We start from the raw sequence: 15839 nt of genomic DNA, 5'->3' as shown, positions 1-15839 counted from the left end.
TTCTTCCAATGAAAACTTAAGAACGAGGTTCATTATTTTTAAGACAGTTTCAATTTGAGGCCTAGCACATCATGCTTAAGAGCTGGCTTTTTCCATACGCGAATGATCCTTTCTCCTAAACTGGTGCAAACCACACTTTGGCTGCCAAACTTATGACTCAAAGGCCCTGGAGGGCTTTTTGTAGCCTCCCAGCCACAGTCCAGAAACCATAAGCTGTTCCACGTGAAACAACCAAAGACGGTCGCCCAGGCCGAAGGCCCGCTACCCTTAAGCCTTCTATATAAAAGGCAAATGAGAAGGCAGCACCCCTTTCTGCTCTCACACGCTTCTGCTCCCACCCGCTTCTGCTCCCACCCCCTTCTGCTCCCGCCCCCTTCATGTCTGTAGCAGCCAATCACTTTTCTCTGTCGTGCGGTCGGCCTCTGGGATTGGCCAGGGACTGGACCGGCGCGGAACCACTGCGCGCACAGGCGGAGCGAGGAGACTTGTCCGTCACGTGCGGCCGCCCGGCCTCCCGGCCTCACCGCGCGCCTGGCGGGGTTGGGGGGCGGGGACCGAGATCTGCTGCGCCTGCGTTGTGGGCGTTCTCGGGGAGCTGCTGCCTTCGCCGCCGTCGCCGCTGCCACCGCGTTCGGCTGTAGAATTTGGAATCCCTGCGCCGCGTTAACAATGAAGCAGAGTTCGAACGTGCCGGCTTTCCTCAGCAAGCTGTGGACGCTCGTGGAGGAAACCCACACGAACGAGTTCATCACCTGGAGTCAGGTACCGTCAGGCCACGGCGGCCTCTGAACCCCGTGAATAACCGCCTCCCCACCGGCTCTCCTGCGGGGTGGGCTCTCGCGGCCTTGCGGCTCGCCGCTGTCTGCGAGGCCCGCAGCGCGGGGCCTTGGTGTGCGGCCTCGCAGCGGACCCCCCGTATTGTTCTCTCGGGGAGCCGTGGGGGCCCGGCCGGCAGCGCCTCTCGCCTCAGGCCGCGGTGGGGGAGGGGCGGCCCGCGCGGGGCGTAGCGGCCCCGGCAGCCCCTTAACGGTCCAGTCCGCGTTCGGAACCGGCCCGGCGTCGCGAGGGGCATCGGCGAGCCGAGGACGCGGGAGCCGCTTTCCTGCACACTCATCCTCCGTCCTCCCGCCCGGCTCAGGGGTTACAGATCGCGGAGGGGACGGGGAGCCCAGGGCCGGGATCACCGACGTGGGGCTTTGTAGAGGCGAGCCTTGCCTCGGCCACCGGTCACCTCGCGTCCCTCCGGCGCCGCTCTGCGTCTGGGATCCCAATGAGGAGAGCAGTCAGGGAACTAGACCAAGTCAAACGCAGGTTACTGGTTATCCGTTGGTTCAAGAAAACATTTAGAAATTAACAAATTCTTGGAGATGCTGTGATGTTTGTATAATCGGATGATTAGGGTTGTTTTAATAAAGTACTGATAGGTGGTCAGTCACTTAGTAATGACTGAATTTCACTGAATAGTTACCAGCAGAGGGGCATGCCCGTGTGTTGATTATTGGTTTGATCCCAACTCTGCTTCTAAACAAGGATGACCTTAGTCCAGCCCCTTAACTTGTCTGACCTAAGTAATCGTTCATAAGATGGATGGGTTGCCTAGGTGACCCAAGACCTCTTCCAATTCCAAATACAAGATTCTAGGCAGAATGACTGTTTACGTCCACAGTGCCTGTGCGTTAGAATACACCCTTAGGCTGTTGGAATCTTTTTAATGAAGGGAAATGGTTAACTCTTACTGCAGATGGTCACCTATTGAGGCATGTTTTCATGTGTAGAGTTCCTGAGAAGAATAAGTGAAAACTACCTGCATAGTGCCTGGCACCTGTTACGTGCTGAGTAAATGTTAATCTCCCCTCCTCCTCCTGCCTTTCTTTCCTGTTCTCTTCCTATTATAGGAACCCTCAGTTTTATTTACTTTTGTCTTAACAGGGAGTTAACACATTATTAAGACCCTGAAGTTTTGACTATTTAATACCATAGTTTGCCTTGTGTTATTATTTGTTCTTTTTTCCAGCTTCCTTCTAGGATTTAATTTTTGTGTGTTCCTTATGAGCAACTGAGTTATTCTTTTACCCCCACTCCCTGCTTGGAGTTGAGTGGGGGACATTGTGTGTGTTCGTATTAAGCATTTAATGCATTCTGTACAATTGCACAAAGCTAGGTGAAGATGAAAAAGCCAGCCACTAACATGTACTTAAAATAAACAGATGTCTCATGCTTTTCATCAGTTAGAAGGATTAAAAGTTGACAGGAAGGATCAGCACAGACTGTTACTCAGAAATGTATTCGTGTTAGAGATTGGACTGAGATTCTGTCCCGGTGAAAGCTGACTTTATCATACCTTTTTGTCTTTTACGGGCCAGAAATAGGATCTATACATATTGGCAGTTGGTTTTATCATGTCAGTGGTAGGCCTGTTACATTTTGATTAGTCACGGTATTTTAATAACATTCTTATTTTCTGAGCACTGTCAAATGTGGAGAGTTTCATACTGATCCATAAATCCATCATTCTGTGAGTTCTAAACCAAATAAACCACTTAACTATTTTTTCTTAATTCCATTATTAACTTTAAGCTTATGTGTTAACTAATTTTCTAATATGCCAGTGGTACAATCAAAATGTACACTCAGATTACTGTTTGTGCTAGAGACACAGTAGGTGTTTAATAATTGATGAATAAATGAAATCCCTTGAAAATGTAATGGAAGTGGTAGGAATGATGAAGATAAAATTATGTTTGAAATGAATCTTAGAGATCATCTAGGTTAGCCTCAGCATTGTATAGATGAGGATTTGAGGTTTGGACTGGTGAGATTATTTATCTATAATTATATAGCTAGCCAAGATTGGAGATGAGACCCTAACACAAGCTTGTCCAACCTGAGGCCCACATTCCACCCAGGATAGCTTTGTATGTGACCCAGTACAAATGAATAAACTTTCTTAAAGAAACATGAGATATTTTTGTAATTTTGTTTTTAAGCTCATCAGCTATCATTAGCGTTAGTGTATTTTATTTGTGGCCCAAGACAGTTATTCTTCCATTGTGACTCAGGAAAACCAAAAGATTGGACACCTATAACCCTAATAGATTTCTGAGCCCCCAGATCATTCGTCTACTGATAGGACTAGACATAATACAAGTTGACACCATATTTAGTTTTATACCAAAAATGCCATAAGTCAGTGAACAATTCTGAATAAGTGTTATCTAGGGCTAAGCCTCATAGCTTAGGCAGCTGTCTCACTCGTGCTTTCCAAAGATTTTTCTAAAAGCATTGCTAACCTGAAAAGTAAAACTTTAACAATAATGTTAGGTGGAAAAACCAAAATAAGTTACTTTCATCTTTTTTTTTGATGAATAAACGAAATTCCTAGAAAATGTAACGGGAGTGGTAGGAACGATGATATAATAGTCCTCAATAGGCTTTAAAGTTCTTGGAAACTATATCACATTTTCTTTTTTTGAGTTGTTATATCACTCTGTCACCCAGGCTGGAGTACAGTGGCATGATCTCAGCTCATTGCAACCTCTGCCTGCTGTGCTTAAACGGTTCTTACGCCTCAGCATCCCCAGTAGCTGGGATTACAGATGCACGCCACCATGCCTGGCTAGTATTTGTATTTTTGGTAGGAACGGGGTTTCACCATGTTGACCAGGCTGGTCTCAAACTCCTGACCTCCTGTGATCTGCTCGTCTTGGCCTCCCAAAGTGCTGACATTATAGGCGTGAGCCATGCTGACATGACAGGCGTGAGCCATTGGTGCCCAGGTACTCTCATCTTTTAAGTTACTATTTATTGTGGTTTCTGGTTTCCTTCTAACTTACTGTGTTACACTTCTGTTGAGGTAATTTAGCATTTATAAGATGAAAATCATTGAGAACTTTCAGAAGAAGCAGTTGTTTTGGGAACCACACAGCCTTTTGTGCAATTTTTTTTTCAATGGTGGAAAATAATTTGTCTACCTTGAGTGTAAGGCAAGGGAAAAAAACTCTTAACCAACTGTATTTTGGAAAACGTCATATAATGTCTCTGGAGACTTACATAATTTTAATTTTCCTTGAAATTTGCAATGTGACAAAATTGAAAGGTGAAATAATACCTCTCACCATTAAATAAAATAATATAATATTCTGAACAATTGAAATTATACTTAAATGTGTTATTGACTCTAAAATAATACAAATGTTTTAGGTCCAAACAGTCTTTAGGAAAGCATGCTGTGGCTGGGCATGGTGGTTCATGCCTATAATCACAGCACTTTGGGAGGTCTAGATAGTCAGATTGTTTGAGCTCAGGAGTTCAAGACCAGGCTGGGCAACATGGCAAAACTATCTCTACAAAAAAAAATAATAATAATACAGAAATTAGCCAGGTATGATGGTATGCATCGTCAGTCCCAGCTAATTGGAGGCTGAGGTGGGAGGATGGCTTAAGCCCAGGAGGCAGAGGTTACAGTGAGCTGAGATCATAGCACTGCACACTAGCCTGAGCAACAGAGTGAGACCCTATCTCGAAAAAAAAAAAAAGGTATGGTTTACGTATTTCTGTTTTTTCCTTACTCTTCTGAAAAAAAAAAAAAATGAAAAGTTTTATTTTATTTTTTTAACATTTCTTTTAAATGTAAAATTTTATAGAACTGTTACTGGCTTTGGTAGTCTGTTGCCAGAATCAAGTACAGAGATTGTACTGTCAGACAACCTAAAACTGTTTTAAATGTAACAGTGTTCTAAAGAGAGGGCATGTATTAGCTTGGAAGCAATTGGTGAAACTTGATATTCAGAGATGAAGCCATAGAGGTTAAATAAAGTTATATAGTAAAAAACAGCCTTTATAGTTAATGAAATGTGATAATCAGTGTATGCTGAAGTGAAGCAGTATAAAAGAAGGAAAGAACTGGAATCTTATTCTTTCGTTAGTGTTGATACCTTTGCCTCTGTTCTTCAGTGAGAAAATGAAGTGATTTCCACCAAAGACTTTGTACTCGGCTTTTCCTCCTTTTTGTGCCCTATGGCATTCTCTACTTCTCTATCCCCCTCATGTCAGCAGAGATGAATTAGGAAATAGGTAGGAGGGAGAGAGGGCAAAACCAGAATTTTTCCAGTGTTTTCTAACTGTTTTGGATGAATTTGAGCAGTAGGCCCTTGGACTTCACAAAGTGCTAGTATTGTTTTGAACATCCCAGCAACCATTGCATTATTTCAGTATTTCAAAGTGAAAATAAGAAAGACTGCAAGTATGGGAGGCTAGGGGTAAAATCCCGCTTAGATGGGCCTGCAGAAAAGTTGAAAGATTGATTTTCAGGTATTTTTATTTGTATACATAAGAGAAAGGATGAGCCAAAGACTCCAAAGGAGTGGCTGGTGCATATTTAAAAATTATAGATTGGTTTTTAAAGTAAGTCACAAATTTTTGTTCTAGAAAGTGTTTTAAAGTAATAGGGGTGAAGTATTAGATTATTAGGAATACTTTGAGTATTATAAACCAAGAGTGCCAAAAGGTTAATTTGGAGAGTAACAACTGTTTCTACTCTTTGGAATCTTTCTAACATTTGTGGTTAAGGTTTAAGGAGAAGTTGTCAATCTTTTCCACCTTACTCAGAAGTAGTTTTCTATTCCTTGTCAAATACTTAGAGGGAGATTCTGTATTATATTGCCTGAACCTCAGAGGTTTGAAAGTCAGGAAGGTGAATTTTTGCAGTCAGATAAGTTATTTACCAATTTTAGAGTAGAGACTGAGGGAATACAATAAGCAGAGATAGAGTTATGTGAGTGAATGAGGAGCATATATGAGAGAGAGTGAGCACAGGTATAAGCAAGAGATTATTGTCATCTCCCTATTTTATTTATAATCAAATTGTTGAAATTCTAAAATTAAAATCCAGTTTATTTGGCCAGAGGCTCATTTAGTCAGTCACAGATACTTGTTGTGAATCTGCTATGACCTGATAGTATGCTAGGTACTAGGAATTCATTTGATAGTGAAACAAATGCCTGCCTTTATGGAGCTTACATTTGAGTGGTGAATATCAATAAATGAAAACTTAGCAAATACAAGCCAGCTGTGGCGGTACACGCCTGTAGTCCCAGGTACTGGGGAGGCTGAGTTGGGATGATCACTTGAGCCCAGAAGTTTGAGTCCAGTCTGGGGAACATAGTGAGACCCCTGTCTCTTAAAAAAAAATTTTTTAAAGCAAGCAAAACACAAATAATATAATTTCCGTTTGTGATAAATGCCTTTAAATAAACAATGTGTTGGTTAAGGTCCAATCATAAGTCAGAAGCCACAGGTACTTTCAAGAGGGTAAGTTTAATAGAGTTACTGACTATATCAGGGAAATTAAAGAAAATCCAAAGAATACAGGAAAAGTTTTAAGAAGTAGCTGTTACTAAACAACAACAACAACAACAAAGTAGCCATTACTGATAAGGCTGAGATAGAGTGCCCAAGTTAAGAACCCTTTTTGCCAAGGCTAAGATCCTTACCTTGCTGGAGAGAATATGGCCATGTCTCAGTGACTAGCAGAGAAGTTCACTGATGTTGCACTGGTGGAACTTACTGGAAATGTATCCTTCAAAACTTGCTGGGAAATATGCCCTCTAGGTCAGGTGTTGGCAAACTACAGTCCATTTGCTAGCTGTTTTATAAATAAAGTTTAATGAGAATACAGCAATGCCCGGTCTATTTACATATCGTCTGTATCTGCTTTCTCATTATAGAAGTACAGTTATGATATTATAATCTGCAAGCCTAATTTACTATTTGTCCCATTAAGAAAAAGTTTATAAACCCCCATTCTGGAGTACCCTAAAAAATTGTTTATGGAGGGATGTCTTGTTAGAGATACTCTGCTTTGAAACCTCCCAAGGGAGAGGGAGCACCAGGGAAAGCTGATGGCCTTTGAGTGTTGCTGACCACCATTAATATCAAGAGCTAGACACTGGAGAACCTGCCTCCACTGAAGAAGCTTGCCAAGGACACATGAGCCAGGAACAAGAACTCGTTTTTCTTGTAATATCTCTCTAATATTCCTTGCTGACAAAACTTAACATCATGGCACCTAGAAAAAGAAAGATGTTTATTTAAGGGACCTAGCTCTATGCTTGTAGGGCAGACAGTGAAGAATGAATTTGGAGCAAGAAATTGGTAACTAGCCCATAAACAGACTAGAATTTATAGATATTTTAGGTAAGGTGATGAGGAAAGCCACTCTAAGGAGATGATGTTTGAGGAGAGATCTCAGTGATTAGAAAAGATGGGCCAGATACAGGGAATGACAAAACGAAAGGCCTTAAATGTGGCTGTTCAAGGAAGTAAGAAGGCCCATGTGGTTAGAGTATCTTTAGGGAATAGGAGAATGAGGGTGGGGAGGTAGGCAGGAGCAGATGGTAGGGTCCTAAATCTGTAGTGAGGAGATTGTATATGAATGGACCAGTTAGAAGACTATCACAGTTTTCCTATGTGGTATTGGAAATATTGGTGGTTAAGACTAAGGTAGCAGCAATAGAGGTATTGAGAAGTAGTCAGCTTTGATACCTATTCTGAAGGCAAAGCTGCAGGATTTGCTGATAAATTGGCTATGGTTGGAGGAGCAACAGAATTAAGAATGATTCATAAATTTGGTGTGAACTACAGGATAAATTCATTTGCTGAGATATGGGGGAAGATATGTTGGAGATTCTTTTTGTCATACTAACTTTGAGATTAAAAATTGATCCATAGTTGTATTTGAAATGATTTAAAAATTGTTTAATTTTTCTTAAGTTTGATTGGCTATGCTTAGTCATATGGCCACACCTAATTTCAAAAGGGCTAGGGAAGTGCAGTGCTGAAAAAAAATAGGAATATTTCTGAGTAGCTTGACTGACTTCCACACTCCAAAATGTCCAAGTAGAAATGTTGAATAGGTGGTTGAGTATAAGACTTTGTCATTCAGGATGGAGTTTGGACCTTGTAACTGGTAAAGTCGTTAGATTAAATGAAATTGTCTTCTGTGAAGATAGAAAGAACCAAAAGATGTAGTATTCCAACATTTAGAGAGTATGAAGACAAAACCCAGCAAAGGAGGCTGAGAAGGAACAATGAAAAAGAAGTTAATGACAGAAAATGGCTGAGGAAAGAGATCAACTGTGTCACATGCTGTTAGGAATATTCTTACATACCTCTCTGGGTGTATATAGGCAAGAGTTTCTTTAAGGTCTATATACTTGCATGAATTGCTGGGATATAGGGTATGAAATGTTTAACCTCAAAATAGTGTGAATTATTTTCCAAGGAGATCAAACCAGCTTATTCTCCAATTAGCCATGTATGAGATTTTCTGTTAATCTGCTTCTTCAAAACTATGTATTATTATCATTCTTTTAATTTTTACCCATCTAGTTGATGTAAATTATTGTCTCAGTGAGGTTTTAATTTATATTTTCTTGATTATTAATGAGTTCTAAAACCTTTTCACATTTGTTGGTCATTTGTGTTTCCTGTTCTGTGAAATGTTTGTTTTGCCATTTTTCTCTTAGTCTTTTATTACTTGTGAGAATTCCTGTATATTTTGCATATTCATTTTTTGAGTTTATGTTTTGGCTCTATCTTCCAGTTTGTAACTTTTTACCTTATTTGGATGAGTAGATCTTAAATTTAGTATAATTAAATATATCAGTCTTTCTTGTGTTTCATGCTTTTTGTTTCTTCAGATTGTTTTCTTCTATCTCCACTAAGGAGAGAAAGATGCTTTTCCATCTTCTGAAAATTTTAAAGATTTGTGTTTCATATCTAAGTCTTATCATTCATGTGGAATTGATTTTATAAGTGGTTTGAGGGATCCAATTTCACTGTTTTTCATATAATACCTAGTTGTCTAGCACCTTTACTGAGTAGTTCTTCATTTTCCAATGATTCATATTACCACTTCCGTCTTACATCACAAGTTCATATAGATATTGTCTTAATCAATTGGGCTGCCATAGCAAAATACCATAGGCCAGGTGGCTTCAACAACAGGAATTTATTTTTTACAGTTCTGGAGGTGAGGAAGTCCAAGATGAAAACACTAGCCATTTCTGTTCCTGCATTCGGGCTTTCTCTGCTTTGCAGACAGCTGCTTTCTCCCCGTGTCTTCACAATGGTGTAAGGAGAGAGAGGGTGTGTGTTCTGGTCGCTCTCTTCTTTTGTGTTCTTATAAGAACACTAAACCTAACTTGGGAGTCCTATCTTCATTACCTCCTGTGATGCTATATTACCTCCCAAAGATCCTACCTCCAAATACTATAATATCATGAGTGAGGATTTCTACATAAATTTTGGGGGACAAAAACATTCAGTGGTTTTGTTTCTGGAATCTTTAGCCATTCATTTGGACAATTTATCCTGTGCATAAATTCTGCTGTCTTTCTTACTATAGCTTCAGAAAAAGTCTTAGGTAATCTATTCTTCAGGAGTGCCTTAACTATTTCTGGTCTCTGCTCTTCCACATGTTTTAAAATCAAGTTCCATTAAAAAAAAAAAAAAAACTATTGGATATTAAAACTATATGTCAGATTAGGGAAAATAGATATCTGTCTGTTACTGTATATTCTCGCGAATAAGGCATACTTCTAAATTTATTTTGTTGATTTTTAAATGTTTGCTATTAGGCGTTGTGCATCTTTGTTCATTTTCTTCCTCGATATCTTATAGATGTTGTAAATGATGTTCTTGACTTAAAAATAGATTTCTTGCTGTTGCTGTTAATTAGAAATTCAAGTAATTTTTGTATATTGATAATAAACCAGTGAGAAAATTGTTTTATTGATTTCAGTTTTCTGAGTACATCCATAGTATCTGTGATTGACATTCATTTTCTTCCTTTCAGAACTTTATGCTTCAGTTTTTCTTTTGGCCATAACTAACAGTAAATAGAAGCAATGATCATGGGATTCCTGCTTTGTTCTTCATTTTTAAAGGGAATGTTTTTAATGTTTCTCCCTTAACAGCAGTTAGAATTGAGAGTTTTTAACTTAGCTTTTTTCTTCTTTTTTTTTTTTTTTTTGTATCGAATGTAGATGGATAACTTAGTCGGAAAGAGACTTGCTAGAATGGAAGACACAAGGAAAGATTGACTTTGGGGGAAACAGGAAATGGGTTTGAAATAGACAAATGGGTTGAGAACATACTGAGTTAAAGAACGTAGTGTAAAAAATGTTAACAATTGTAAATCGAAGTGTGCAATTTGAGATGATCAGGGACAGAGATGTGGATATGTTATTCCTCACGTAAAATAAAGTCAGTAATAAGATACACTACTGTGGCTGAGATTGTCGAAGGAAAGAATATGAATGGTGCCATGATCAAGGATAAAAACCTAGAAAACATAGCTACCTCTTATTTGATAGGTGGAAGAAAATTGAAAGGAAATAATGAGAGCGAAGAGACTCAATAGTGTTTAGCATAAAAGTCCAGAGAGTAGAACATTTAAGGAGGGGATTGTTGTACCAAATGAAATGCCACAGAGAAGTGTAGGAAGATCAAGACTGAAAAGAGGGCATTGAATTTGACATTTGACATTTTAGAAATCTGGTTTCAGTAGAGTGAGGGAATCAAAACCAGTGTTTAGTGAGAGTAAGTAGATGGTCCTGCATTGGAGAAGGGGGTTTTAAAATGCCTGCTTCTTAAATTTTTCAGTTAAGGAAAAGACAAATGGGTAGATTGAAAAATAAGTAAGGTGTAAGAGGGAAAGTTCTTTTAAGATAGGAAAAGATGTATGCATTTTAATTTTGATAATTATCTAGTTGCCAATGTTGGATATTGTCAAGTGTTTTAAATTTAATAAGGGAAAATAATTATTTGTTTTGCTGTACATTTCTTCAATTATGAGTCTGAGCCTCTTCTAAATATCACAATGCATTTTTCATAAAAAATGTGTTTCTGTTAGGAAGAAAGTAGAGAGCAGAGATAGAGTAGATAGCAGTCTCCATGGATAAATTTATATTTTATCTATATGTCTTCTAGGTTTATTATGTGATGTCTCCAAAAGCTTGGTGTGTATAGAATGAGATGGCATTGAGCTATTTTTCATCCCAAATGGAAAATTTTTTAATCCTTTTCTGTTCTGATTATCCCCTCCATTTGAATGCCATCCTGACTTAGTACCTGGTAAATTCTCAAATAGATATGCTGCTTCATCTTATCTTCTTTAGTCAGTCTGTTCATCTATTTAATTATACCTTCTTTTGTACTAAAATGTGAACAGTATAATTTTATAATCTATATTGGGTAGAGTTAAAATACACATTTCCATTTTCCATATTTTCTTGCCTGTTGTTATGTAGTTATTTTTTACAAATGAACTTAAGTATCTAATATTTGGTTTTGATAACATCATTTCATCTTTACTCCACAAATCATTGTTTTAATTAAGAGAGAATTTAATGTATTGGTTAATTGAGAGAGAATTGACGCCTTTACAATACTGCATTTGTCTTCCTTTTATGTTTCTATGGTTTTAATATTTTAAAAGTTTCCGTGTATTTTTAAATTTTCTTTTTAGATACTTAACATTTTTCTATTCTCATTGGGATTTTTAATTTCATTTTAGTTTATAATTTTTTAAATTGTGGTAAATATATGTAACATAAAATTAACCATTTTAAGTGTACAGTTCAGTGGCATTAAGTTAGATTCACATTGTTAGGCAACGATCACCACCATCCATCTCCAGAACAATTTTTATCTTTCCACACTGAAACTTGATACCTATTTCAGAATAACTTCCAACTCTTCCTCCCACCAGCCCCTGACAAGCACCATTCTACTGTTTGTCTCTATAAAATTGGCTATTATAGAAACTTCATATACAAACTTCATACTCTGTATAGTATTTGTTCTTTAGTGACTGGGTTATTTCACAGCATAAGGTTCTTTTCATGTTGTAACTTGTCAGAATTTCCTTTTTTAGGTGAAATAATATTTCATTGCATGTCTCTACCATATTTTATCCATATATATTTCACCATGTGTTGATGGATACTTAGGTTACTTCTACCTTTTGCCTATTGTGAAAAATGCTATTGTGAACACGAGGTACAAATATCTGTTCAAGTTGCTGCTTTTATGTTGTTGTTGTTGTTTTTTAGTATGTAGTTAGGAATGTTATGTGGCAATTATTTGTTTAATTTTTTAAGGAACTATCATATTGTTTTCCACAGCAGCCACACTATTTTACATTCCCACCAATAATGCACCAAGATTCCAATTTCTTCACATCCTTGCCAAGACTTATTTTGTGGATTTTGGATAATTGCCATTCTAATGAGTGTGAACTACTATCTCGTAGTTTTGATTTTTAATTTCCCTAATGATTTGTGTTACTGACCATCTTTTTATGTGCTTATTGGCAGTTTGTATATCTTCTTTGGAGAAATATCTACTCAGGTCCTTTGCTCATTTTTTAATTGGGTTGTTCAGGGTTTTTGGTTTTTTTTTTGGTTTTTTTTTTTTTTTTTGGTCTTTCATTGTGTTTATATTTTAAGAGTTCTGTGTTCTTGGTATTAACTCCTTATCAGATATATGATTTGCACTTTCTTCTTCCCATTCTAATGGTTGCCTTTTCAGTCTGTTGGTAGTCTTTTCATAAAAGTTTTTAGATTTGATGTAGTTCCATTTGTCTATTTTTGCTTTTGTTACCTATACTTTTAGTGTTACATTTAAGAAATCATTGCCAAATCTAATGTCATGAAGCTTTTGCTCAAATATTGTTAAGTTTTCTCTAGTGCTAATGTTTAGGTCTTTTTTTTTTTTTCTAGGGAACTGGTAATATTTTACTTCTTGATCTAGGTGATAATTTTACAAATGAGTTCAGTTTCTGACAATTCATTGAGCTGTACATTTACATTTGTGCACTTACCTCCATGGTCATACTTCAGTCTTTCAGGGTTTAAGAAAATCCAATGCTAACAACAACAAAACTCTTTCCCTTATTTACCGGCCACCCCTCATTTCTCCTCCTCTGTTGAATAGCCCTATTTAGCAGCTTCAGTACTTAGTAAACGTTGATAGTCTTTAGTGCTGTTTCTCTTCTCCTCCCACGCCAAGTACATGGTCCCATTGCATTTCCTCGTCCTGTGGTTGGGCAGGGTTGTGTGACTACTTCTGGCCAGTGAGTTGGAAGAGAAAATGATGTGTGTCACTTCTGGGCTACAGCATCTAGTTTCCAGCATGAGATCTGTTGGATGTCTTTTGACCTCTGCTGCAGTGATGTGCAATTTTTCAAGTTAGTGCTCTCCATCAGTCTCCGTCCCAGAGAGAGGATGACACAGAGCCAACTCACAGTAGACATGAGCAGCAGGCATGGCAAGAAATAAACATGTGTTGTTTTAAGTCATTGAGATTTGGGGATTGTTACTGCACTGATTTGTAGTGGAACCTCCTGGTGTGTTTGTGTGTGTGTGTGTGTGTGTGTGTGTGTGTGTGTGTGTGGTTTGCATGTTTATATCTCTGAAGAGTATACCAAGATAAGATATACTCTTATACAGATATATTAACTATACTCATATTTCCCTCCATGAAACAACTATTACATGAAATATGGAGGGAAATACAAGTACAGTTAATAGATCTGTATCAGAAGGTTTTCAGCTTCAAGTACAGAAACCCAAGCTGAAAATTGCTTTCACAATAAGACTATTGTCTTTTTTTTTTTTAATTTTTATTGCATTTTAGGTTTTGGGGTACATGTGAAGAACATGCAAGATTATTGAATAGGTACATACATGGCAGTGTGATTTGCTGCCTTCGTCCCCATCACCTATATCTGGCATTTATCCCCATGCTATCTCTCCCCAACTCCCCACCCTCCGCTGGCCCTCCCCTATTTCCCCCCGACAGATCCCATTGTGTGATGCTCCCCTCCCTGTGTCCATGTGTTCTCAATGTCCAGCACCCACCTATGAGTGAGAACATGCAGTGTTTGATTTTCTGTTCTGTGTCAGTTTGCTGAGAATGATGGTTTCCAGGTTCATCCACGTCCCTACAAAGGACACAAACTCATTGTTTTTGATGGCTGCATAGTGTTCCATGCTGTATATGTGCCACATTTTCCCTGTCCAGTCTATCATTGATGGGCATTTGGGTTGGTTCCAGGTCTTTGCTGTTGTAAACAGTGCTGCAATGAACATTCGTGTGCATGTGTCCTTATAGTAGAATGATTTATAATCCTTTGGATATATACCCAGTAATGGGATTGCTGGGTCAAATGGAATTTCTATTTCTAGGTCCTTGAGGAATCGCCACACTGTCTTCCACAATGGTTGAGCTAATTTACACTCCCACCAATAGTGTAAAAGTGTTCTATTTCTCCACATCCTCTTCAGCATCTGTTGTCTCCAGATTTTTTAATGATCACCATTCTAACTGGCGTGAGATGGTATCTCAATGTAGTTTTGATTTGCATTTCTCTAATGACTGGTGATGATGAGCATTTTTTCATATGTTTGTTGGCCTCATGTATGTCTTATTTTGAAAGTGTCTGTTCATATCCTTTGCCCACTTTTGAATGAGCATGTTTATTTTTTTCTTGTAAATCTCTTTTAGTTCTTTGTAGATTCTGGATATTAGCCCTTTGTCAGATGGGTAGATTGCAAAAATTGTTTCCCATTCTGTTGGTTGCCGATTCACTCTAATGACTATTTCTGTTGCTGTGCAGAAGCTGTGGAGTTTGATTAGGTCCCATTTGTCTATTTTGGCTTTTGTTGCTAATGCTTTTGGTGTTTTGGTCATGAAGTCCTTGCCTATGCCTATGTCCTGAATGGTTTTGCCTAGATTTTCTTCTAGAGTTTTTATGGTGTTAGGTGTTATGTTTAAGTCTTTAATCCATCTGGAGTGAATTTTAGTGTAAGGTGTCAGGAAGGGGTCCAGTTTCTGCTTTCTGCACATGGCTAGCCAGTTTTCCCAACACCATTTATTAAACAGGGAATCCCTTTATTCATTTTAAGTTAGTTTTTATATGCAGTATCACGTAAGGGTCTAATTTCATTCTTTGTATGTCAGTACCCAGGTTTCTCAGCACCGTTTGTTGAAAGGACTGTCCTTTTCCTATTGAATGATCCTCACACACTTGTCAAAAATCCTTTGGTAGCGTTTATTTCTGGGCTCTCTATTTTATTTCATTGATCTATATGTCTGTCTTTATGCTAGTACCATGCTATTTTGATTATTTTTGTAGTCTTTTCAGTTGTTTGTTTTTTTGTAGAGAAAAACACTAGTGACTTTTAATATTTAGTAACCAGATAGTTTACTGAATTCTTAAAGGGTTTCTTAATTGATTTTACAGAGATACAATTATGTCTACCGCAAATAATTATAAACTGCTGCTTCCTCTCAAAATCTTTTTTTGTGTTGTTGTTCTTAATTGTACTAGTTTTAAAACAATATTAAATAATTATGCTGGCTACATATTGTATTTCTTTTTCTCATTTCTGCTTTAATGGAAATTCTTCTAATATTTCACCATAGAGTATGACGTGGCTCTTGGTTCGAGATATATTCCTAAACTTTTGAGGTTGACATCAAAAAGCTTAGTTGCAATTTGCTGCTTAATTGCAATTTGTTTCTTGTTCCTTTTATCAAGAATAGAATGTTGATCTGAAGGCATCAAGGAAAGACTACTCAAGACAGTTTTGGGGTATATAAATATATCACCATGTGTCAAAGGAACTTAACTTTTGACCTTTTCTTTTTTTCCCCTCACAGAATGGCCAGAGTTTTCTGGTCTTGGATGAGCAACGATTTGCAAAGGAAATTCTTCCCAAATATTTCAAGCATAATAACATGGCAAGCTTTGTGAGGCAACTGAATATGTG

General features: G+C 38.0%; 1 protein-coding gene across 2 annotated transcripts in view; it reads left to right on the top strand.

Moving 5' to 3' along the window:
- Positions 1–483: 483 nt before the first annotated feature.
- Positions 484–15839, top strand: part of HSF2 (heat shock transcription factor 2) — a 36316-nt gene continuing 20960 nt past the window's right edge. Inside the window, exons 1-2 of one of the 2 annotated variants that reach the window (XM_003932368.3) lie at positions 484–762; positions 15730–15838. In XM_003932368.3, the coding sequence (XP_003932417.1) occupies positions 670–762; positions 15730–15838 (202 nt within the window). In that variant the 5' untranslated portion in view covers positions 484–669. The remainder of the gene's footprint in view (positions 763–15729; position 15839) is intronic. The other variant, XM_003932369.3, reaches the window with a different exon arrangement.

This window comes from Saimiri boliviensis, chromosome 4 (genome assembly GCF_048565385.1).
Source record: "Saimiri boliviensis isolate mSaiBol1 chromosome 4, mSaiBol1.pri, whole genome shotgun sequence".
NCBI lineage: Eukaryota > Metazoa > Chordata > Mammalia > Primates > Cebidae > Saimiri > Saimiri boliviensis.
The sequence above is the reverse complement of the archived record's forward strand: the minus strand, read 5'-3'. Positions and strand labels throughout refer to the sequence as shown.